Source organism: Branchiostoma floridae, chromosome 5 (genome assembly GCF_000003815.2).
Source record: "Branchiostoma floridae strain S238N-H82 chromosome 5, Bfl_VNyyK, whole genome shotgun sequence".
NCBI classification, from domain to species: Eukaryota; Metazoa; Chordata; class Leptocardii; order Amphioxiformes; family Branchiostomatidae; genus Branchiostoma; species Branchiostoma floridae.
The window spans coordinates 21095527-21119340 of NC_049983.1; the positions used below are offsets into that span (position 1 = coordinate 21095527).

General features: G+C 43.0%; 1 protein-coding gene and 1 long non-coding RNA gene across 8 annotated transcripts; both read left to right on the forward strand.

The window, feature by feature from the left end:
* Positions 1-1141: 1141 nt before the first annotated feature.
* Positions 1142-5571, forward strand: LOC118416685. The gene is made up of 2 exons (XR_004831248.1): positions 1142-1325; positions 4578-5571. It is a non-coding gene; the product is annotated as an uncharacterized LOC118416685 (long non-coding RNA).
* Positions 5572-7467: 1896 nt separating this feature from the next.
* LOC118415820 lies at positions 7468-22342 on the forward strand. 7 transcript variants are annotated; one of them, XM_035820655.1, is made up of 9 exons: positions 7468-7729; positions 7914-8104; positions 12761-13147; positions 13721-13914; positions 15584-15710; positions 16162-16265; positions 18580-18752; positions 19828-19945; positions 20357-22342. In XM_035820655.1, exons 2-9 carry the CDS (start codon positions 7960-7962, stop codon positions 20567-20569), a joined length of 1461 nt encoding a protein of 486 aa, XP_035676548.1. In that variant the 5' UTR covers positions 7468-7729; positions 7914-7959; the 3' UTR covers positions 20570-22342. The 7 variants fall into 7 exon arrangements, with proteins under 7 accessions (XP_035676548.1, XP_035676547.1, XP_035676550.1 ...); XM_035820654.1 differs by lacking the exon at positions 18580-18752 and adding an exon at positions 18359-18531 and having other exon boundaries at positions 7492-7729; XM_035820657.1 differs by lacking the exon at positions 18580-18752 and adding an exon at positions 18359-18531 and having other exon boundaries at positions 7494-7729; positions 7914-8038.
* Positions 22343-23814: the final 1472 nt, after the last annotated feature.

Genomic DNA, 23814 nt, shown 5'->3' on the forward strand with positions numbered 1-23814 from the left:
TAGTCCACATCACTCATGAAATTGGGTAAGAATTACTAGATTGGATACATCTTACAGGGTCAACTCCAGGAGATATCGGTTCCTTTCTATGCACACATGTGCGTAATTTTCAAAGCCCTACTTTTATTATTGGAGGCTAGCCAAGGTCAAGCATCAACTGAGAGCATCTGCTGCAACTGACACACAGTTCCGTCAGGACAGCTGAACTCCGGGTATCTGTGTCAGACATCGGTCTGAAATCCGTTCGCACTACCGCGTGGCAATGTCACCTGATAGTTTGTGGGACTGTCGAAGTTTCACTTCTAGTTCATCAGAGGAGCAGGATCCTAGTCCTAGTCACATATGGGCATATGAAGACGCTGTCGGAGGGACATTTTTCTTTTCTAAAACCATTCTACCTTAAAAAAAAGTACAACTAACTTTATAACCGTTGTATTGTCGTCTCCAAGCAGATGCCGTCAGCTGGATAAAAAAAAATAGAAGAAGAATTCGGTCAAATATGGACAAATAAGGATTTTACAGTGATTTTAGTCAGTCTTTTGCAGTCTATTCAGCTATCTCCGCCGGCCGGTCAGTTCACTCCTAGGCCTTAACTTCTACTGGGCTTTTATTCCTCACTTGGCCAAAGTCCCCTATTACTATTCGGCCAGGCCGGAGTCTGGTAGAGGCTAGCGTATTACATGCGTATTCGAGGACACTGTAAGAAATCGTTGCTGTGAAACAAGTCGGGGCCTAGAACTTGTCCTCAGGAGTGATCTCTGTGACTGACTGTGGGAGAGATGCCAGTAACTTTTCTCGCTACTCATCATCATCATCGTGAGGGGAAAGAATCATGTTCTTAATGTCTATGTTGGCTTCTGTCCTAACTTCCACAACGTCGCCAGCGTTCGTCAGTCTGAACCCTATGGTCTCTGGCAGCTAATCATCCACAGCAAGGTTTCGTGTTTGACTATGTGCCTTGTTGACAGAAGCCAATTTGCCTGATTCTTTTGGCTCAGCTGTTGTTGACAAACACATTGCTCAGTTTGTGCCCGACACGCGTTTGCCATACGGTTTGGCAGGCCTCTCTCTGTGAGTCAAGTTGCTACCCAGTTTTGGCTGACCCCCTTTCTTTTTCGTTTGGCTACGCTTTAGGTGTTCCAGCCGCCCAGCCATGTAGTATATCGAACGTCGATGGAACGGTTTTTATTTTTTTAAGTATCCATCCGCCGTGCATAGTAACGCCGTTGCTAAGGGCGCAGTTTTCCCGCGCGCCAACGAGATGAAATTTCATCCGAGTTGACAGCTGATTGCATCACGATGTGTGACCTTTCAGCGAAATGACGGTAAGTGTCGGATGTGTTTGCTATCTGCTCTCCATTTAATCCATTTCTGTGGGGTTTTACAACGATTTTAATTTGTTTTATGATCAAACTTGGAACACAGTTAAATTAGCAAAATGGCAGCGTCGTAAAAAGTTGAAAATTCGGCGATTTTCAGATTGGGGGCGTTTGCTTTTCGCACTTAGATCCTTATTCATTTGATGGTGCGTCAGAACCGTTTAACCCTTGTCTATATCCCGTGTGAAAATCCCGTTGGTTTGAAATCTGGGTAGATACGTAATTCAAAGTCTGCCTAGGTCACGTTTTAGCGATTTTTCGTCAACATGCTGGTGTTCGTAGTGTAAGTCCTATGAGGTTTTTTTACTGGGCGGGCCCTGTTACATGTGACAAATTTGCTTTATCGTCGGTATTTCTTGTAAACACAATAACCACCGAGGTGCAAACCTGCATGGCTTGGTGTAAAATGTTGATATACGTGACAAATTTTCTGACTCAGAATTTGTTAGTGAGGATATATTTGGCGCTCAGAGAAATTTTAATCGAAAACAGCGGAGAATTTGGCCGTGAAAAATCTATCCTTCAATGCGTTACATAGCCTGACATCCTCTGAAAACCCGAAAACTAATACAGGAGGTCGAAAAAAATCCAGCAAAAAACAGATAATAGTTGCTAAGCCACAGGACAACAAAGCTGGTTTAAAATGTATTACGAATTGAACCACAGAACGTGTATCAAAACAGCAATTGTGTATCAAAAGAAACAACAAGTCTTTACCATTACTTCTAGGAGGTACATTTAGGTTGTCTTGTTCATCTTAGCAGACTCAGCTGAGGTAATCAATGTTTTGCCAAGAATGATCAAAGAAGTACACTTTTATAAGGTAACGGTTATAAATTGACTCCAAGGATGGATGGTACATAGATAGCTGGATAGACTACAAAATTATAATAATAATAATAATAATAATAATATCTGTTGTATTTGCATCCAGTAAAAAAAGATTGCAATCCCATGGCACTTAGTTGTCCCTATTTGGCCAAATTCTTCTATTTTTTCTTCCAGCTGAGTAGCTGACACATAGTACATACTGTTAACTGAGTTTTATTCAACTTGTGAGGAGTAAGGGATAAGTTTAATATTGTAACCTGTTAGTAAGAGTACTTAGTTGTGAGGAGGGAAATAGATGAGTGTTATATTGCAACCTGTAAGAGTAGTGAGGCGGATAGAGATAAGTGTGATAATATCAGTGTAACCTGTAAGAGAAGTGTGGAAGGGGATAGAGATGAGTGTTATACTGTAAACTGTAAGAGTAATGGGGGGGATAGAGATTAGTGTTATACGGTCAACACTAAGAGTACAGAGGGGGATAGGGATTTATTGTAATACCGTAAACTGTAAGAGTAGTGATGGGGATAGAGATTTATTGTTATGCCGTAAACTGTAAGAGTAGTGAGGGGGATAGAGATTTATTGTTACCCCTAAGACTCTCAGAGTAGAGAGGGGGAAAGGTATTAATGTTAGTCTGTAATCTGAAAGAGTAGCGAGGGGGAATGAGATATATGTTATTCCGTAAACTGTAAGAGTAGAGAGGGGGGAAGAGATTTATTGTTATACCGTAAACTGTAAGAGTAGTGAGGGGGATAGAGATTTATTGTTATACCGTAAACTGTAAGAGTAGTGAGGGGGATAGAGATTTATGGTAAAACCGAAAACTTTAAGGGTATTGGGGGGAATAGGTTTCAGTGTTATCCCGTAAACTTTAAGAGTAGTGAGGGGAATAGAGATTTATTGTTATCCCGTAAACTGTAAGAGTAGTGAGGGGGATAGAGATTTATTGTTATCCCGTAACCTGTAAGAGTAGTGAGGGGGATAGAGATGAGTGTTATACCGTAAACTGTAAGAGTAGTGAGGGGGATAGAGATGAGTGTTATACTGTAAACTGTAAGAGTAGTGAGGGGGATAGAGATTAGTGTTATACTGTAAACTGTAAGAGTAGTGAGGGGGATAGAGATCAGTGTTATACTGTAAACTGTAAGAGTAGTGAGGGGGATAGAGATTAGTGTTATACTGTAAACTGTAAGAGTAGTGAGGGGGATAGAGATTTATTGTTATACCGTAAACTGTAAGAGTAGTGAGGGGGATAGAGATGAGTGTTATACTGTAAACTGTGATCATTATGATGATATAACCTATAAAAAGTATAAGTAGAGTAGTGGGGAGGGGGAGATGTGAGTGATATTATCCAATGTTTGTATAATAGTTATGTGTTATCAATGAACAGTAACTACCAGTATCATGGCAGTATGACAGATGGAAATTACAGTAACATGTTTTCTGTTTATGGACATGAATTGCTATAAATGTTGTTAATAATGCCCTAATTTGCATGATAATAGCAACAATATTATGATATTTAGCAAGATGATATCTGAAGTAGGAATGAGGGTAGTTTTGAATATTCAGCTCAAAAGGACTTTTGACTGAGGTTATGCCAATGACATATTTCAATATTATACTACTTGTGCTACTAAACACCTTGATTGCATAATTAATGTCCGAATATTACTAGTATGTTCCCTTTGACAAACTTGGTACGTGGTATAAAATTTATACCCATAGTATAGGGAGGTTAGCTAAACATGTCAATATAATGAATTATATCCAAGTATATCCTGGATACTAATAAGGACCGAATGAGCATAATCATGATAATTTGGACTATTTCTCTCATAATTAATGCTATGGATGTCATATTGGAGGTGAAGGGAAGGTGCATACAGCAAAATGTGAATTATGTTAGTGAGTACTTCATGTGCATATTTGATGCAGAAACTGCTAATTTCTTCTGGTCAATGGTAGGGATTTCCTATAAGACATGTAGGTTAAGCTCTAGGATAGGGGCATGTGGGTAATGCTCATGATGACCTTATTTCCATTTTAATGCAGAAATTCATTAATGATTCCTTTTGTGGTAAATGGGAGGGACTTAATGGTGGAGACATAAGATTAAGAAGCTTGACAAATGGCCAATTCCAAGAAGTATGTGTTGTGCTACTTAGCATCTAATCTGCATAATAGATAATGACATTTTATAATTTCTTTATTACTGAAATATCATGCACTTTGTTCAAAATGTTACATTTCTATGTAGTTGACAGTATAGTCATTAGGATGTAACAATGAGTAGTCATTGTGAATGAAGATTCTTGATATTTATATTTCATAACATACTATGAAATATCATGTTTTATACAGGTGATGTTGTGCTGTGGATCTGAGGAGGGGGACAGCTGTTTTAGCCAGTGACATCATTTGGCTTGATGGGAATTAGACAAACTTGGCCAAGCAACCACCTGTCAGCACATCAAAACAGTCCCATCCATTCTTACAGAGTTTAGAACCCTTCCCAAGCTACCTACTGTCTTACCCATTACCAGCAACATTTTTGTAGTTTTCAGGGGTCTTTCACACCTCTCTAAACAACCAAAATTGACATAAAGCCCAGCAGCAGCCATGTCTGATGAAAGCTCCTTGGTCAAAATGGGAATGTCTGCATGTTCTAGCACTAGCAACCATTCATTTTATTCTAACATCATAATCAGAAACAATCCACAAATTAATCTTCACAACAATACCACCATGGATATAGATAGATGCAGTTTAACAGCAGTAAAAATTTGTTAATGACAATAGACTATTATGTACCTTTTTGGGACATGTCATTGAATTCAGTAAAGCACATTAAAACCTTGCACTGTGCTATTTGCACCAGTGGGCATTTTGACACACTGAGAAACTTATGAAAGCACTTGTTTGGTCTGTTTAGGAACAGATAACTACAAAACAAACCATGTTTGATTCATTGTTAGACAAACTCAGCACTGACTGTTAAACAATGGTTTCTTGAAATTTGTTTAACTAACATGGAGGTTAAAAACTGTGTAAATACCTTTCATGCGAACTAAGATATCCTGCAAATGGGATCATTTATTATGTTTTTGGCCCAACCAACCAACTAGATCCAACTAGTTTTGATCAACTAACTGACCTCAGCATGCATTTTTGCTCAGTCCCATGATATATATATATGAGTGGTTCCCCACGACAAGTTTGTACATCATTTCACTCAACTGTAATTATATAACTCTGGCTATAAATTGTTGTTGTTTGATTACAAATCTTGTTTCTAATTTGGCATTGATATTTATACATGACATGTTTGTTCAATAAAATTTGGCTAGTATTTAACAAATATGACGTTGTTTATTTCATATTGTTCAATAGCACTTAGGGCTAGTTATCATAAACTTCAGATGAAGGTAGGAAAGAATAGAAAGTTGACCCTTCTGGATTAATACAAGGTGCATTTAATATTGACTATGCATCATCACATGCCCCTTATATGCAACATCACAGATCAAAACACAATATCTTACTTATCTAATCTAGTGTGATCTAGTGTGAGTATGAAATGTAACTAGCAAACTGTAGGGTAAACCCTGGAGACGTGATTAAAAATGACAATGGTAGGACAAACTCTGAGCTATCTCATAGTTTTGATTATTTCAAGGAAGGTGATTTCAAGCTGGAAAAAAACCCTCTTGCTAGTGTCACAAACACATTGAAAACGATACAGTGTGCGTAGATAAGAACTAAATGTAATTTTAAGTTGGAACGCTTGGTAAGATTTTAAAGGATTGACAACTTGGCTTGATAAATGGGAACTTTCTCTTTGACTGATTGATGAGACTTGCAGATGAAACAATTACTCTAAGTACAATATGAACGAACGGTCGGTATAGCATATTATAAACTAAAAGAGAAAGTGAGGGACGCGTCTATAGATTCTCCAAGCAGAGATTTCGGTCGGGAGGCGTCGACCGAAACCTCCGCCTGGAGAAAAATACGCGCTCCGCCGCACGCGTGCTGTTTGTATAACGTTTAATATAACGTTATAGTGGTGCGTTCTTTTTCTGGAATCAAAATAACCGCTCCGAATGACATCGCCTCGCGCGGATTGGGGGCATCTGCTTTTCGCACTCGAAATGTATGATAAACCATATATCGACAGAAAGTACAATTTTCGCTCTTTCATACACGCTAAATTTCCTGTTGGTTTGAAACCTACACCATGGTAAAAACAACAAAGGAATTTACACGAAAATTACGTGTTTTCGAGCCGTAATATTGGCGGGAAGGCGATAAAATAGCAGTTAAAAAAACTATAAGAGTAAAAAATGAAGCTGAAATATTGTAAATAACTGGAAAATAAGAAGATACAGGGTTAAATACTCCAGCGGCAAGGTTTCTTGCAAGGGGTGTTTACGCCCGGAGTCATGGAACGGACTACTTTCTCTCGCGGAAGGAAAATAAAACTGCCTCGAACTCTCGACGTGGCTGGGCGGCTGGTGTTCTACCCTTGTCCTTAGTGACCCTTTAATAGTGAGTTTCTGGGCACAGACGGTGAAACCTGGCGACCAAACTGATTGGTCCGGTCCGACCGTCGGGCCATCGCCATCAAGTCATATCGATTGCCCCAGCGGCCAAGCTATTCTAACTACTGTAATCCTAATCATAACTATAACTACTAGTTTAAAAAAAACTTAACTCAAAGTCAGACTCAAAGTATTGTCTCCACACGCACACGCACTAACCCATTGAGCAAAACTCTACCGCCGTGACGGGCGGGTTTGGAGTCACTGCTCAGAACCTGGCGTCCGATTGTGGAAGAATTGAAGGGAACATTTATGTTTGTTTTGCAACCCAATGCATAAAAAGTTACTTTCCCCTAGCCTGGTATCCAGCCGTAATTATAGCTCCCGAGTCTCTTCTCTCCTGGATACCAGGCTAACTTCCCCCCCCCCCCCCCCTCCCCAAAAAACTTCCCAGACCACATGATCATCTCTGAAGGAATGTCATGCCTCTGGTTGCGACCCACAGCGGACAACAAGTACAGTTTAATACTGTAATACTTCCGAAATATACCAACGGTGCCAAAGATCCGGGAGCTGGGCGGCTTCCAATCCTGTCCTCACAAAATCCATCCAATGAACAGAAGTTAGATTCCGCATCAATGCAGGACATCGTACGCTTTTTCAATACGACGACGTCATCGAACAGTACCGTCCCGCCACATTGTCCCGTTGTGAAGCTGTAATTCCTGAGATGGAGGTCGTGACTGGAACCAATAACCGTGGGTAATGATCCACATGTGTCTGTAAGGATCGGGTGTGCTTTCCGCGGCTACAGACCAGGATACCGATCTGTCTCGTCCAGTGCCAGACCTTGGGAACGGGCCAGAGGTGACGCGCTGACGACCGCAGCCTTGAAGGGGGAGGATTTCCACCTTACGGGGGCTACTTCATAGGAGCATCACCAAATTCTACTTCGGGATTTTCGGCACAGAGGTGTCGAAACAACTTTCCAGTTGCATTTGGCGATTTTGCGCGCACGCTGAGCCGTCCTCTAGAGGCGTATCGAGCGATTTGTGTGTAAACAGCTCTTCCTGCGCTTCCTAGTTAAACCCCAGAAGTAACGGGGAACTTAATTGTTTCCAAAAAGAGCCACCTATCTTGCCGTCTTATTCCCCAGGTTACCAGTTCATCGGGCACCGGGCAGCCAGACCAGGCGAGCTAGTATGGCGCCCGTCGGATTTTTAGTCTTCCTGTCCACTTGCTGGACTTTGCTGCACAGAGGAGAGGGTCAACAGTACTACAGTCAGTACACTAACTACGGCGGCGGCGGCGGTAAGGTCATCGAAATTACTGAGTCGTACGAGATATGTGAGTGCCATGTTTCTTTTCAGATTTAAACTCTTCCTGCACGCCGACACCACCAAACCCCTCAGTGCACTTGTGTTGTTCGTTAGGGCCGTACTTTTAGCGGGGAAAGCTTGTGACGTGGCAGCTCAAGATGGGAGAAAATGTCTTTAGCTTTACTTTGCGGGGTAACTATCATCCTTCCAGGGGGGATTCGCCCTCTCTGTTGATCAGTGTGGTCGGGTCTATTAAGCAAGTCGTTTTAGTAGGTTACAACACCGGGGTGCTTAGACCTAGATTATTTACTGGAAGTAGATCAGATGAAGACTTTGGGCGGATGGCCAAACGGCGGCGCTCAAGTTCGCACAGTTGGCGCGCTTTCTTCTTCCTTGACCTTTCTGTACTAAAGGTAGTTGGAAAGGTTGTATCGGCCGCCGTTTGGCCGTACTTTTGTGTTTTGATTATAGTATTGTCAGCTTTCATCTCCCTGTTGTTGTGATGGGTAGGAAATATGGCGGAGAGCCGCTTGAAGTGATTTACGCCTTCCTGCATTTTTCTTGGGAAACCAGCCGTAAGATTTGTTTTTGCAGCCAGCGAAAATATACCATTTTATGAAGATGTAAGAAAGGAGTAAAACTGTGGCTGTGTGTTAAGTGTTTGTAAACCTCTAGGCTAGATTTGCGCACTGTATAGTGCGCTCATGACTCTACGTAAATTTAACTTTCGTTCGTCCGATCTATTCCCCTGGTGAAAGCGAACCATTAATTAAAAATCTCCGCAACCCAACCTCTGCTTGGAGAATACGTCCTATCGCTTTTGTGAAGTTTCTGATCGTGGATGCGCTTCAATGATTTGACAGCGACTTATCAGTATCAGTGTCAGTATCATCATTTATCAAAGAACTATAGGCGCCATGTTGTTTTGTTCTGCCTCGCCGCTTTGAGTTTAGTGACAGCGGGCTGGTAGTGGTTAGAGCAGGGGCGCTCAGACTGGATTAAAACTTTGAAGTCCATAAAATTTGATCACGGTCCCACCAGGCGAAGACTGCAATTGTGGCCCTATAGTTTGGATAGTTAAGTTGGCTAATAGGCTTGTAAAGAATGTCGTAGTTTTGTGGCAGGGTATCCAAAATGTATCTAAACCAAAAAATAACAAGCTACCAAAGCGCACCAAGCGTGGATTTTCCGTGTTGTGAAAACTTACCAGGAGGAATATTCGTTTTTAAAGTTACAAAGGTATATTGAAAGATAGATCATTGACTCATTTATGTAAATGTTGCCATTTAAGCGCCAAAGAGTGAGACTGTATCGCCCATCGAATGCTTTCTACTCCATCTTGCCTCCCCTTCCCCCCACCTTGGCGTGTTTGAAAAGACTTTGTAGATTAGTCCACAACTGTTATGACGTGTCAATCTTCCTCTGTAGTACCCCGGGTTTGAGGCGGTCCTGTAGATAAGACGACATGTGCTGCTGATTATCCTCCCTATATGCACTGGAGGCAGAGGCCGAGGTTTTGTCAGCATACTGCCGGGAGATGCAAGTACCCTGCCGTTACTCTTGCCTTCCAGTCAGTTAATGACAGAAGTGGGGTTCTAGGTCGAACAGACAAAGTCGACAAGACACCCGAAGACGAGGGAATAGGTCATTCCTGCATCTCTTCTTCAGACAGAGTCTGCCCCGACCGGAGTACGCTTTATGAAAATCACCTGTGCATTCCAGTGTTTACGTCCCCGATGTGTGCGCACGGGACCGACTGCCTATTAACTCCAATCCGGCACTGCAAAGACCAAACCTGTTTTTGTTTTAAAACCTGTTGTGACGAAAGTTCTTGGATTCAAGATCTTGATCTTGGGCCGTGACAGGCTTGGAAGACGACAACCTGTTACCTGGGGGGCGGGCGTGCCTAAACGGACCTGAGTAGATTTCGGCGTTCCTCCGAGACTGTTACTATTTTAATAGCCAATGCAAAAATCTAAATATGGCTGTATATTGAGGTTTTCCCCTGTTTGTCATTAACTGCGATGGGTGATTCTTAAACGTGTTTATTGACAATCTGTTCCTGCTGCCACACGGCTCTGCTGTTCCTCGCAAATCCAATCTGAAAGGACCTACTAGCGCGGCACTTCCTCTGTAAGTATGCCAAAAGAGGATATTGTATCACAGAATAGGAAACAACACAAGGTTACTGGCAGTGTTACTGGTAGCCTGCAGTAGGTCATTGCCAGCTAAACTAGCAATACGTAGGATGGTAATGGCATCCATGATACTTTATTACATGCGTTTCGATATGATTACGCAATGTTTGCCTACTTAAAAACTCACATTCAGCGAGAAATTCTTTTTGTCAATTCACGACCTGTGCAAATACCGTTAGTGACAGAAAAGCTACCTTTCTCTATTACTGCGCTGGTTGAAGCAGGGAGTCATACTGGCCAAGCGATTCTCATCGCCTGACAGTAAATGTTCACCTCTTGACGTTGACCTTGAAATAGACCCGGCTGGGATGATGCCCCCTCCCACATTCCACCTCCGGTATGCATAGTCCTGCCACATTTGAAGTGAAAGGTTAGCCATCCTTTAAAGATAACCACAGAAGTGAAGACTCCTTTCTACTTTCTAGCAGATAAAAGTCGGGAATTTGTCAGTTCGGAATTTGAAATGCTTCAATCGTCCAAGACAGCACTTAACAAAACGGACCACCTGCTGCTACTTGTAGAGTTGTAGTCTATGGCATCAGTTGTGGTCTATGGTATGTCAACTTTTAAGTTGGAATTAAAATCCCCTCCGACTTGAGATTCCTTTTGAAGAAAAAGTGTTGTGCCCCAGGGTGCCATCCGTTTCTGTCTCCGAAACACGCTTACATTATGAGACAATCTTCCGTTGAAGTTCTAGGGAACAGAAGCTCAGATGTTTGTAATTAAATGTTTCTTAAAATAGGACTGTCATTGCCATTCATCTGGCAGGTTTCAAAGGTTTTGCCCTTAATTCAGTTGCTCAAGATAAGCGATTAAATCCCTACTTCAGCATTTCAGGCACATGCGTTATATTTGTGCATTTGATAAAGTGCCTCTTGCGATTAAAGATTTGTATGTCGCCCAAAGCTAAGGGTAGAATTCCTCACAACATGTCGTATGTCTTCGTAATCTACGTTTACTCCAGACCTGGTTTCAGTCAATGGTTAGTTAAGTGTCAAGGCTGGATGAGAAGTTTCTTGAGGCTGACTAAAACCTAGGCCTGATAGACCTTTCTCTCTTAGCAACGAACTATTTCTTCTTTTGGATACTTTGAGTGTACTATTGTGATGCTTGGAGGAAACACTGACGGACGAACTGACAACGAAGATTAGGCAACTTGCGACCTTGATCAAATGTGTCAAATGTCAATAATGATCCTGTAGCAGCAGCAGACATGTCCTGCATCGGGCAACTTTCTAGATATTCGCTATCAGTGACGATGCACATTGGTCAGGCGGTGCTTATATGTAGATATGGTCATTTGTACAGGTTTGACTGTACCAGCTATACTTTGGCAAGGGCTTCGCGGAGGGTTCGCCATTTTGTCACAAAATTGCCAGTTCATGCTGGTCGTGAATTTGATCCGCTGATCTGCCTATCCGGTGATCCCTGAACAAACTCTTCATCTGCAACTTACTCGGCCCTCAGTAGCAGAGGGGGTCCTCTCATTTAATACCGTACTTATTTATTCGACCCACATTGACTTGCAAGACAATCTTATTGTCACCCTGATATTGTAATTTGAAATAGGTGGTGAGGTGGTGTTCGTTTCCCGTAAACAAAAATGTGTTTGCATCCTCCAGCAATGGCAAGTTTGGAAATTGACCCGAAGAAACAGAAATTGTTGATCTCATACTCCCACCAACACCAAACAATATGTTAGACTGTTTTGTCCTCAGCAAACGGCTAATTTTGATGGCCTGACCAGCCGCCAATTGCGTGAGCTTGCTTTCCGAAGTTGTAATTTGCCGCCTGCCTGAAGATGTTGGAGATGTTTGTAGAATCCAAATCATTCTCGGATTTTGCTTGCTACTCGAACTTCGTTCTGGTATAATAAAAGACACTCACATCCGAATGCTAAAGCTGTAGCTAAAGACTCTCTCTCGAAGAACTCTAGGATATCTAGAGATCTGCTGCCTAGCTCTCGGGCCTGTGGTCTATAGCAGGGGGATAACTGGCCTGGATAAGATGGGACTTAATACCACCCTTTCCAGACTCCATGTGGTGTACTGAAGCATGTTCACCCCTTCTCACAACACATGTTGGACCAGATATGTATAACGTTAATGCTTGAATTGCGTGTTAATGTTGGCTTGCTATTCGTATTCACTACAGGAAGTAATGTAACCACGTGTTCGTTCTACCCAGTATCACCCAACTCTCAGTGCATGGTTCTGATCCTATTTTGATTTGTTTGCTTCTGTGTTTCTTGTATTGTGCTTGACATATCTGACTGTTAAGAGCATCCCAGAGCGCTATCTTGCTATACTGAGAGGAGGAAGAAATGAACCTTCTCAGCTCGTAACGACGCCACCTTGTAGATTTGCTGACAGTGCCACGCTGGACACCCTGCACGTCCCAGACAGAACACGCACGAACCCGACCCTGCCTGCTGCATGGATGTGTGATAATGACAGTTGATAACCCACTAACACTCTTTGTTCCAGTTGATTCCTCGGCCCCATCACCAAGTTATCCGTCCGCCAGTTATCCGTCCGCCAGTTATCCATCCGCCAGTTATCCATCATCCAGTTATCCCACCTCCTATGGCTATGACAAAACGTCCTACAACTACCAACAGCAACCATCACCATCTGTTGCAGCTTGCGGAGACCAACACAACCTGTGCAGTGAGTGGGCCAAGAACAACCAGTGCGTGGAGAATTCGGGCTACATGCTGGAAATGTGCCCACAGAGTTGCCGAGCGCCCTGCCCTCAGCGCCCGGCCCCATCCTACCCGTCGTACCCCTATCCCTACCCCTCCTCATACCCATATCCCTACCCCTCCTCATACCCATCTTATCCTTCTGGGTATCCTTCGTACCCATCCTCTGGTAAGTCGTAGTATAAAGTATTATACCAGAGTATTATACCGCATATGTAGTTTGATGGTTTGTACATATGTTTGCATGGGTCTCGGTTGGTGCACAGCACATTAGAAGTCGCTGCCTAAGTCTTGAATCAGTTAGGAACTGTAGTGTTTATGAACGACCAAATTCGCACGAATTGTTTTCATAATAATTCTCAATAGCGTAAATTGGCCTTTTCTTATTATATGGCATGTTTGCGATTACACTTGGGCAATGCGTATTGTCGTTTGTTAAGCTAAGAAACGGAACTATTTTCATAATTATCATCGTAGTCTTTCGTTCCAAATAGAAGTACAGGTGCACAAAGTTATGTTCATATGATACAAATTGTTTGCGACCACCCAAGGGCAGATCGAGGTGTCGAGAGCAATAAGGACTTCATTCTACAAGAACCCATTTGCTTCCCCTCAAACTTGAAACCAAATTTAACTCGATCTTTTATAAAATTTGAATTACAAACGGCATGCGTGTCCAACCCCTCGGGTGCTTTTACCAGAGCGTTGCTATAACACAAAGGATGCCCTCCGTATCTGCTAGCTGGGTACTACGTCTCGGCAGCGGAGTTTTACCAGCTGCAGGTGAACGTGAGCGCCATCTGGGAGATCCTGAACATCACCAACCCCGACCTCGTCCTCAACATCACCGCCGAGATGAAGAAGAGGCTGGAGAGTAGCACACAGACGACAACAACAACGACGACGTCGACGACAACAACAACAAGTGGATCTGGAGTAAGTAGTTAATGATCTATGTTTGTTGTGTTATAGTGCACCATGGGACACTTTTCTTATTAAACACTACCACTGAGACGTTTATATACTAACATTACATGTAGTAGTTCTTCGGTCTACTACTCACATGCTGATCAAGAGATCCGTACAGTGTCGGTGATGAGTGTCTGTTTGCCTAGTCAAAATTTTCCACAAGTTTGATTTACCAGATTCAGCCTGCTGTGCATACCATAGGCCCGTTTCTCTTAGCCACTCTTTTAAGCCGGAATTTCCCGTTATCACTGCCCAGGGAAACTAACACCGTACAAAGTCCCTGGCGCGCGCTATTGGTATAGATAGGCGTAGCACCATAGAAATAGTGGGCTCACTATAATATGGTTACCAGGCTTTGTGTCTGTGGTAAAACTGTAGCAACTGTGTAGATCGGGCTATCGCAAAACTGTTCAGATGTGGCCGTGACTTCTTGGAATATAAAACGTCAGATAGAAATGTCTCTAATATTGCGATATTTGTTCATTTCACAAAAAATTGCAATAAACAGTAAATGTAAACTTGCACGACGCTTTGTGTCATGAAGGTGGGGGGGGGGGTGCGTTGAATATTCCTCATTGACATATACGTGTTTTATCAGTAGGGGGCAGAAACAACGTTGTACACAACACATTGCAGAAGTCAGAACCACCTGCACACATATGCTGCCCTGTTGGTGACGATAACCTCTCCTTTTGGCAGAATCTCAATTGTTCATTAACTGCATCTCTGCAGATCTGTCGGAGAGCTCCGTTTGGCAATGCTTCTTGCAATGTGTAGTAAAACTATTCCAACTATTCCTTATCTGTGAGAACTGTGCAGCGTGTTAGAAACCATAACATTTCTTTTCTGTCTCTAGAGTTGTTTGATGATTGGTCACAGCGCACTGAAACTACGACAAATTTAGGCACACTTTGGCTGGAAGGACAAGGGCAAAAGTCATTCGGTTCATGCCCAGGTGATTAGTTGGTCACTAGGCTAGTATGGGCTCACACTGTCACCTGGCGTAGTGCCATGCACCTTTTGTGTCTGACCCTCGAGACCTCTGTCTGGCTTCGCCATTGGTGAAATCATGCATCCGCGAGTTTGTTAGCACAAGAAAGGTGGTATCAAATGGTGAGGTAAGGTTGGCCCCATACGACCTACAACATTTCGTTGGATTCAAGTCTTACGTGCTCTTTAGTAGATTGCCTGCTGGTGATTGCAGTTGTTGCAAACATCCGCCAACTGTCATTTTTCTCATATTCAATCTCCCATGGACTGAAATAGACAATGCCAACCCCCAACCCTTCTTGCATCGAAGGGAAAAGAATCAAATCATACAAAAACGTAACGTGAAAAGTAGAAGAAAAAACTTCGTGATGACACCGTGACAAACATGTCTGTTCTAAGAAAAACCACAGCATCAGAACGTGATATAACGCAAGAGGTCACATCACCACGGCGCTGTATCTACAAACATGCTGACTTCATTACAAGTCAACGATGTCGTGTCTGTTTTGAGTTCTGGAGGATTTTAAACCAGAGGTGAAGGCTTAGGGGTATACCGTAGGTACCCCCGAGTAGTAATTTTGGATATCCTCCAGACAGTTTTACACATTTTTGTTCGCGCTGAGTTCTAACAGTGTTTCCTCGTCAGTTTGGCACTGGTGCGGCAGGGTCTGCAGCCTGCTGCTCGGGAGTGAAGTGTGTTCCGCGGGACAAGCTGTCCTGTTCTCTCAACGAACAAGTCCTGCCGTACGGGGAATGTTGCTACCAATGTCTAGGTGAGACTTTCTCTGTATTCTCTGGAGTACATTTCAATTCAATCCAAGTTATGTCAATTTTATCAACATTGCAGAGAGAGAATGCAGACGCACAAAAAGGGTAGCTTAACTGGCGTCGATGGAATTGATGGACTATTCACGATAACACATATGCACCTATATTCATACACTGAGAGCTGACCTTTATAGTGTATTTACACTGCTGATGTGTTATACTTACTCCCTACGTATAGACCAATCAGAAGCTATGTAACAGACTTGCCCATGAAAATCTAACAGGTGTCAGTTTCCGGGCGCAAAGGATGCTGGGTAGCTGGGCATCACGGCCTCATCAAGTGGACGATATCTCAGCTTCTTCACCTATCCTTTCCGCATAAAGGACAGGGAACAGGACAAATATCTTTGAAAACCATACTAACGTGTCTAGTTCTTGTGTCTGTGTCGTCTGCAGGAGAGACCGGGTACAGGTATGGACACTGTGACATGCTGCCCAACACGGCCATACCGTTGGACCAGCAGACGCCTATCGCTGGTTATGTTGACGTTAGGCAAAAGGTACAGAATGCATTTCCCTTATCATGGTACCACTCTGGGTGTAGATGGAGAGTTTATAGGTCCCCCATAGTGTAGAATATAATCAAGATACATGCGCAGCACCTACTAGTACTTTCTGAACAGACTGCACAGGCAGTTTAAGGCCTGTGACACCTGACTACCGGTGCAATGGCCTAGTGGTTAGAGTGTTCGCCTTGCATTCGGTAGGTCGTGAGTTCGATCCCGGCCGAGTCATACCAAAGACTTTAAAAATGGTACATGCTGCTTTCTCTGCTTAGCACTCAGCACTAATGAGGAAGAGTATGGAAGTTAAACACACATCACTACCAGCGGACCAGCCCCCTGCTGTAGTGGCTTGCACATGTGTGGCCCAAGGGCTACAGAAATGGAGATGGGCGCCACCCGCATCTGTTACTGATGTACGGGCAACTTTAACTTTAACTTAACACCTGTAGATTCTCAGTCGAGCAGTTATATGGCCATAACTTTTGATGTAACCATCTGTTTTCAACAATTTTTGGCCAGTTAACGTAATTCACCCATATTCAAAATATGATGACAAGAAAATTGTGGATCCTCAATATTTTGGGGTTAAAAAACCATTTTTTGGTAAAAAATAGGGATGCTATTAAAATGGGTCTGTGCCCACTATGAGATGATTGTCTAACTGAGTCATATTTTCTGGAGTAATAGATTATATCTCTGTGATATCTAATATGCCTGGGGATCTTGCCGCTTTACATCGGTAAGGCTCCGTTTTGGGGCAAAAACAGAATTTTTTGACAATTTTTTGGTATTTTTCGTACAAATATCAATACAGCCACGGAAATCAAAGATATTGCAAGAAGGCCCGCTTGATTTCTGAAGGTCTAAGGCTTAATGAACCTAAATCTGCACAAAACTCGTAATAAAACTGGTGCCCTGATGTGGGCAGGGGCCGACGAAACACTACTTACCCTACATGAACTGCGCCCAAGTAAGACATGTTTGACTGTACGTAACATTAACCGATGGTAAAATATGAATGTTTTATGTCTGTATCTGCTAAATTGTTGTTGTATCAATGCGAAATTTCGCAAGCAGTTAGCCTTATAAGACATCAGTCAACTGCCATACAATCATTTTGGGCTAGAAATACCGATTTATAGCATTATTTTGCTGTTTCCTTGAAGTATGAGCGCCTCGCTGTTTTCCCGCCACTCCACACCCCGGGAGGTCGGAACACATGTTCGGACTGTACCACTTGCAGATCTCGCGGGGGTGCCCTTTTGTTAACCGCTTCTAGTTATGCCGATATTTGATAAATACTAGATCAATATCTTTAACATTCAACATTAATAAGTCTCAAGATAAGTAGTCAGTGTAGCCCGTGCATCGTAAGTTCCTGTTTTCGCAATGTAACATTAGGTACTGACATTGGACCGTTCTAAAAACGCTCCGGCCCGGCGGGGTTACCTGAGGTCACGCAGTGGTTCAAATTTCATGTTCGACCAAAATTGTCACAGGCCTTAAAGTGCCCGTGTGAGTCGTGCAGTTCCAATCAGCGAAGAGGAATGGCTTTATAACCACAGTGAAAGTTTGTTGACCAGTTGAATACAGAACGAGAAAAGATTTTGGCAAAGCGAAAGTTAGACGATCCTGTCTTTATGTAAAGTGTATGTGTCATTGTAGCAATTCCACTACTAGTACATGACAATTATCACCTTCCTCGGAGTAAACCAACTTTGATGCTTGTTGGTTCTGAGATGCTAGGAGGAACTAGAATGCCAGAAGCATTGATCTTATCTACAGTTGACCATAAACAAGTAAATGACGTTTAACATTGCTTACCTGTCCAACATATGCGCAAAATCAGCTCAGTAAAGCAGGTAAAACACTGCTTTTGCTCTAGCCTAACCCTTCGTGTGCTATACTTTAAATTATGGTCTTTAAAATAGTCATTTTAGAGGTCTTAATTTTCCAGGGTTGAAGTTCTAGTTATAGGTGTCGATATAAAACTCTTTCCTTATCGCCCAATGCCTTCCTGATCCCATATATGGCTCCCCATATCGCCCCATAACAATGCAAACCTGGTCTCGCACCTCCGTTCACAGCTTAGCGGCGGTAAGATTGAAGTACGCATGCAGGTGCTGGGCTTCGATTCCAAGACACGGTCATATGGCATCACGGTTCTGCAGTACGGTGACCTGAGCCGAGGGTGCTTGTCTGCCGGCGACCATTACAATCCCTTTAACAACACTCATGGCGGTGCCAAGGACCAGATTAGGTACGTCTGCCCCTGGTCTAACGTCTTGTACACTCACCCTTGTTCCAGCTAACGGGAGGTAAGGTGGAAGTGTTCTTACGGCTAAAGGGCTTTGGCAGGAATCTGCGCTCTTATGGCGTGACGGTCCACGAGCTAGGCGACCAGAGTAAGGGCTGCACGTCCACCCGGGACCACTTTAACCCATTCAACCTCGGTCATGGTGGACCCAAGGACGAGGATAGGTACGTTAAAAACCATGAGCCCTCCCCTTCTGCCGCTTGCACGCCTCCAGCCTAACTCCAAAAGAGCTGGTAACGTTTACTTCTATGGCAAAACAACAACAACAACAACTGACTAACGTTTGCCCTGATGACGATCAGAAACAGACCCATGGACAAGGACTGCCCCCGGCAGCACAAAAGCAACCTACCCATATTACGTCTTTACTGACTGATCTTCTTGAAATTATCCCATCTTCGCTATTTTTGGATTTTCGTAGCTTTTTGTGCTGACAAAGGAAACTACAGACCACATCAAAGGAATATATATTTGCAAGTGTTGTGCAAGCCTTGCGGTGTCCCCACCATGTGTCTGTTACGTGTTTTCATCTTCTTGGTCTGGATGGAATTGGAATGATACTATTTATGAGAAGCATTGAGGACTTATGCGCGCTAAAAACCTTACATCAACCCAACCCAACCCAACTCAATCCAACCGTCCTGCCTTACTTTAAACCTATTGCTGGTAATGTCGGCCATATGTCATAACCAAGAGTTTGTCTCAGGTAATAACTGTTGCTTACCGGGTAACAACAACGCATTGACCCTTGCCCACTGACTTCCGTCGCCCAACCCCCTACCGTCCTTCAGACCATCGAGTTAGCTCACAGGCCACACTTCCTTCGGTTCTCCTTTCAGCAATTCACTCTCCTCCCCTGCCCTATCCCAATGACCTCCTTCCCTATTCCCTAGTCCTTCCATTTCATGATGAGAGCTGAGGGTATAAAAACATGCGATTTTCGTTATAATAATCATAATCCCTCTACTCCGCCTAGGTGGCAGCCCCAGGAATGGATCTGCGCTCCCTCAATAACCCTGATCCTACTAGTACTAATCCCGATCTTCCACAGAATCTCCCCCACCAGCGCGCATATTCTTCAAACTGGTTGTTTCTTCCAAAAATCATTCTATGCTTGTTTTACAAAAAAAAAGACTCGAAAATCCACGGAGGTAGAACCTAATAGTCCATACTTTTTCGTACCATACTTTTCACTCAAGCCGTAAATTAACCATGGGTGAGCTGGGATATTTTCTGTAGGCATCTCGGTGACTGGGGTAACGTGGAGGCGGACTCCACTGGGGAAGTCAACGCCATCATCAAGGACGAGGTGGCATCCCTGGTCGGACCCTACTCCATCATTGGCCGCACTATTGTGGTAAGTCTCTTTGTGAAACGTAGACCAGGGGCTAGCCTCCATAGCAGGCTCTTCGGGCCTTTTTCTTTTTTTACAAAGGAACGTTATTTTCCAACATGCGCTATTTCAGTATTCCTGACATCAAATGATAATTTGAATACTCTACGCATCAGCTGTCATCGTCCTATCATAAAGATTTGCTGATGACTCATCCTTGATCTTGAAATAGAAGAATTGTAGAAAGAACGAAATGAATGCTTACTTCATATGACATATGCTAATGAGTTCTATTAGAATATTATAGAATTTCTTGTTTTAACCTGTACGTCGCCAGATACTGCATCAAATTTATGTGGTGCTAGAAGAATGCGAATATTACTTTAAAACTATTTCTTAGCCCAGAATCAATATTCAAATACTGTACCTCAATAGATCCATGCCAACGAGGACGACTTAGGAAGAGGAGAGACCGCTGAGAGCAAGAAGACCGGTAACGTGGGGAAGCGACTGGCGTGCTGCGTGCTGGGCCACTCGGACGGCACGCACTGGAAGGACCTGGAGAAGCTCAGGAGGAGGAAACGGGGGGCGGTGCGCGTGGAAGGCCCCTCCGCCCAAAGAGTTGTCCGGTCCCCGCGCAAGAACTGATGATGTGAAGGGGACGGCACTGTACTGTACAGACAAGTGTCGCTGATGGTGTCACTGTAGTGGGGGGAACAGGGGGGAGGGGACAAGAGAGGAAAAGACATTACTAGAATACATTTTTACATTGTTCCTAGTTTTGGATATAAAGTTAGTACCACTCATTAATGGTTTCAGTGTCAACAGTAAAGATGTTAGCTTCGACAACTTTGTCTTTATCTGACTGGCCGTTTTGAATTACAGAATGTCAGACAAGTAAAAATATACATGTACATGTAATGGGATATTTTGCCGGAGGTGTTTGCTTTATATTTTTTATACAATTTTTGAACCATATTCAATCACCGTCGCGAGGTATTTGAATAGTAAGGTTATAGCTGTTAACGTCAGTGTTGTCAATGTGATATACACATGTAGCATACAGAGCGTCATGAAGGTGTTGATCGGAGAGAATTAACTGTCTGTAAGAGTAAACGGCACACACTGTGGAATTTGATGGTGAAAGTAGCGAAGTAACTGGGCCTCTGTAGTCAGACAGCGCCCTGGTACTGTGGCTGTGTAGAGATGGGTGTAGGAGAAGCGTTAATCGGCAGATTTTATCCGCTGGTAAGGCAACGTTTTGTGGTCTCTCCAGAAGTAGGTGTACGAAAGAGATATACGAAACTAGCCTGAACTAATATCTGCTCGAAAAATAGATAGGAGGCAGTAACTATGTATTTAGTTTGTCCAGAATTGGTCTATTGAAGGAGTGCTTGTAGTAGCGAGAGTGTTGAGTTACGTCGTTGTAGATTATCCTGCAATGTTCTGGTCATGATGTCGTCGTTTTAATATGCTGTACCAAACTGGGATCGATACAAGAGATGAACCCAAATAACCTTACCCGAGTCATGACCGGAACAAAAGGTCCCAGCTTTAGATAAGTCCTGTCTGTGTTATACTAACTTCTATCAGTAGTGGCGCAGTATTTGCTAGAAGAAGCACACTACGGTTTCCTAATCTAAGTGTCACTTATTTCCACAGGTATTTTGTGTCTGTCAAATGTAATATTGAAGACTTCGATTGAAATGCACCTTTGTAAAAGTAAGTCACATGTAACGTCGCTTTGTGACTTAAGATAATTTGTTTAAATCCATGACAGGTGTCTAAGACTTTAACCCTTGCGAATATCTTAGGTAATGGGTAGAGGCGTTTGTGATTGACAGGTCGGGTCGAGTTCAGATGATGACCTCATCACCATGGCAACCAACGGTGTCGGGTCAAAGATCATGCCGCAGAAATGCCTGTTGACTGTCAGGGGCAGTAACAAACAAAATACTGTCACTCGTTACTAAACGTTTTTAAAAACGTTGAGTGACATGTGTCAGTATTTTTAGGCACTATCATCTGAAATAAAGTCATAACTGTGACGATTTTTAAACCCAATTTGGATATAAAGGTTTGGTTACTTTTTAATCATGGTAAGAATGGTTGAAATATAGTATTGTGAAATTGTCATTACAACGGAGAGGATGAATTCGTTCAAATCTAATTAGCATTAGCGATTCCGTTACCATGGACACATGATGGGTTTGATTGAAAGGACAGAAAACGACCGACCCGTCAGTGGTGAATCCCTGATAGGACAAATAGTTAGTTAGATATTCGATAGTTAGTAATTTGATACTTTCTTTTCTGTGCTAAGTAAGTTTTTGTGCTTATTGATTGATCACTAATTTGACGTTTCCTTTGAACTGTCATTAGTTATTTGGCAATACTCATAAAGGAAAGCTTTAGCGCAAATGTGCGTTGTTATGTACTTTTTTACTTGCTTGATTTTGTTCATATCGAATAGAAATGATATATGCTTATCATGTTTCAGAATCAAGCTTGACGACAATTTCGATGCGTCATCTGTGAATTCCGTCATTCGGGTATAGGGTACGTGCGTCCATGGAAACTTGAACTTGCAACGATTTTGGGTGGATAGCCAATCGACAGTGACGCTGAGTCAAGGCCCCGAAAATAGCGCCATCTTCCGGAAATGGCTATGTTTGCATATCAAAGGAGAGGATAACGTAGCTTCAATGAAATGTCCAGGTAGCCTTTTTCATGATTTCTTACAAGGTGAACACACACGACGCCATGCGATCAAACAGTAGGTCAATTATATAGCAAAGCATATATATCCTGCATGGGAGGTTGCATATCAGATATTAATGTGATATATAGAGAGATTATAGACTCATTAAGTAGGCCTTGTTTGCATCCAGCGAAATCTATTCGGTTCAGATTCAATTTCAGGATCGAATGACTAGTAGTCCTTCCCGGTGTGAGTACAGTCCTATGGCCGCACTTGACTGCTGCTGTATTGAGGTCACCTGAGTTGGCGCCGAATGGCAGCCGCTCCAAACCCTTGCCTTAGTCTTGCGAAAAATGGCCAAACATAGCCAGATAACATGCCAAACGATTTAGCTGGGTCGCCAACCTAATGTGTCTATATTTCTCCAATTTCTACTGTTTTTCCTGCTTGCAGTGGAGCCTGTTAGAGGCTAACAATTCCATACGGACCTGATACGGACTTGAATATATACGCACGTATGAACCCGGCGAAATTCAGCCCTTGGCTCCAAAGAGAGAGTAGTCGGCCCACCCATTAATGAATTTCTTAAGAGTGGGATTGAAATCAATGAAGATTTAGCAACGTGACGGTTCAACCTCCTTGGTGAAACACACGAATGTCGCGACGGTGGAAGAAGTTCGAACGAATAAAAGAACAGGTTGTGCCTCACCCTTACCTGACTCAGTCGCTAGTCAGGAGGAGTAACGCGCCAGAAATAGATCAACCGCGGCCGCAGGTCGTCACTGGAGTCTTTTCTGTGCCTGATTCACATCCTCTGTCATACTTCTCCCATCCGTCGCCAGCTGACCTCTGTCCACAGAAACCTCAGACTGTAGCAAGCGCCACCTGACGACACCCGCTACTCTTCAAGCAGAGGTTAGACATTTTTGACCGCCAGCAAAAGAAAAGGAAACAAAATTAAATAATAAGCCTTAAGATCGACAAAAATGACTAAAAAGACTCAAAATCAAGTCCTCTAGCCGTATCATAGCTTCTGAGTTTCTTCCGTGCTCTCCGTAAATACGGAGAGGACAGAAGAGACTTGAAAGCTATAGTACGGCTGGATACCAAACTTGCGCAGAATGACAAGACGGTAAAACTGGTATAAGTAAAACTAAAAGTAAAGAAGGAAAGAAAGATGGCGAGAGTTTGG

Coding starts and splice junctions, on each gene's coding strand:
- LOC118415820 (XM_035820655.1), top strand. CDS start 7,960: ATGGCGCCCGTCGGATTTTTAGTCTTCCTGTCCACTTGCTGGACTTTG. Junction 13,915..15,583: donor CAACAACAAGTGGATCTGGA/GTAAGTAGTTAA, acceptor TTTCCTCGTCAG/TTTGGCACTGGTGCGGCAGG. Junction 19,946..20,356: donor TCATTGGCCGCACTATTGTG/GTAAGTCTCTTT, acceptor GTACCTCAATAG/ATCCATGCCAACGAGGACGA.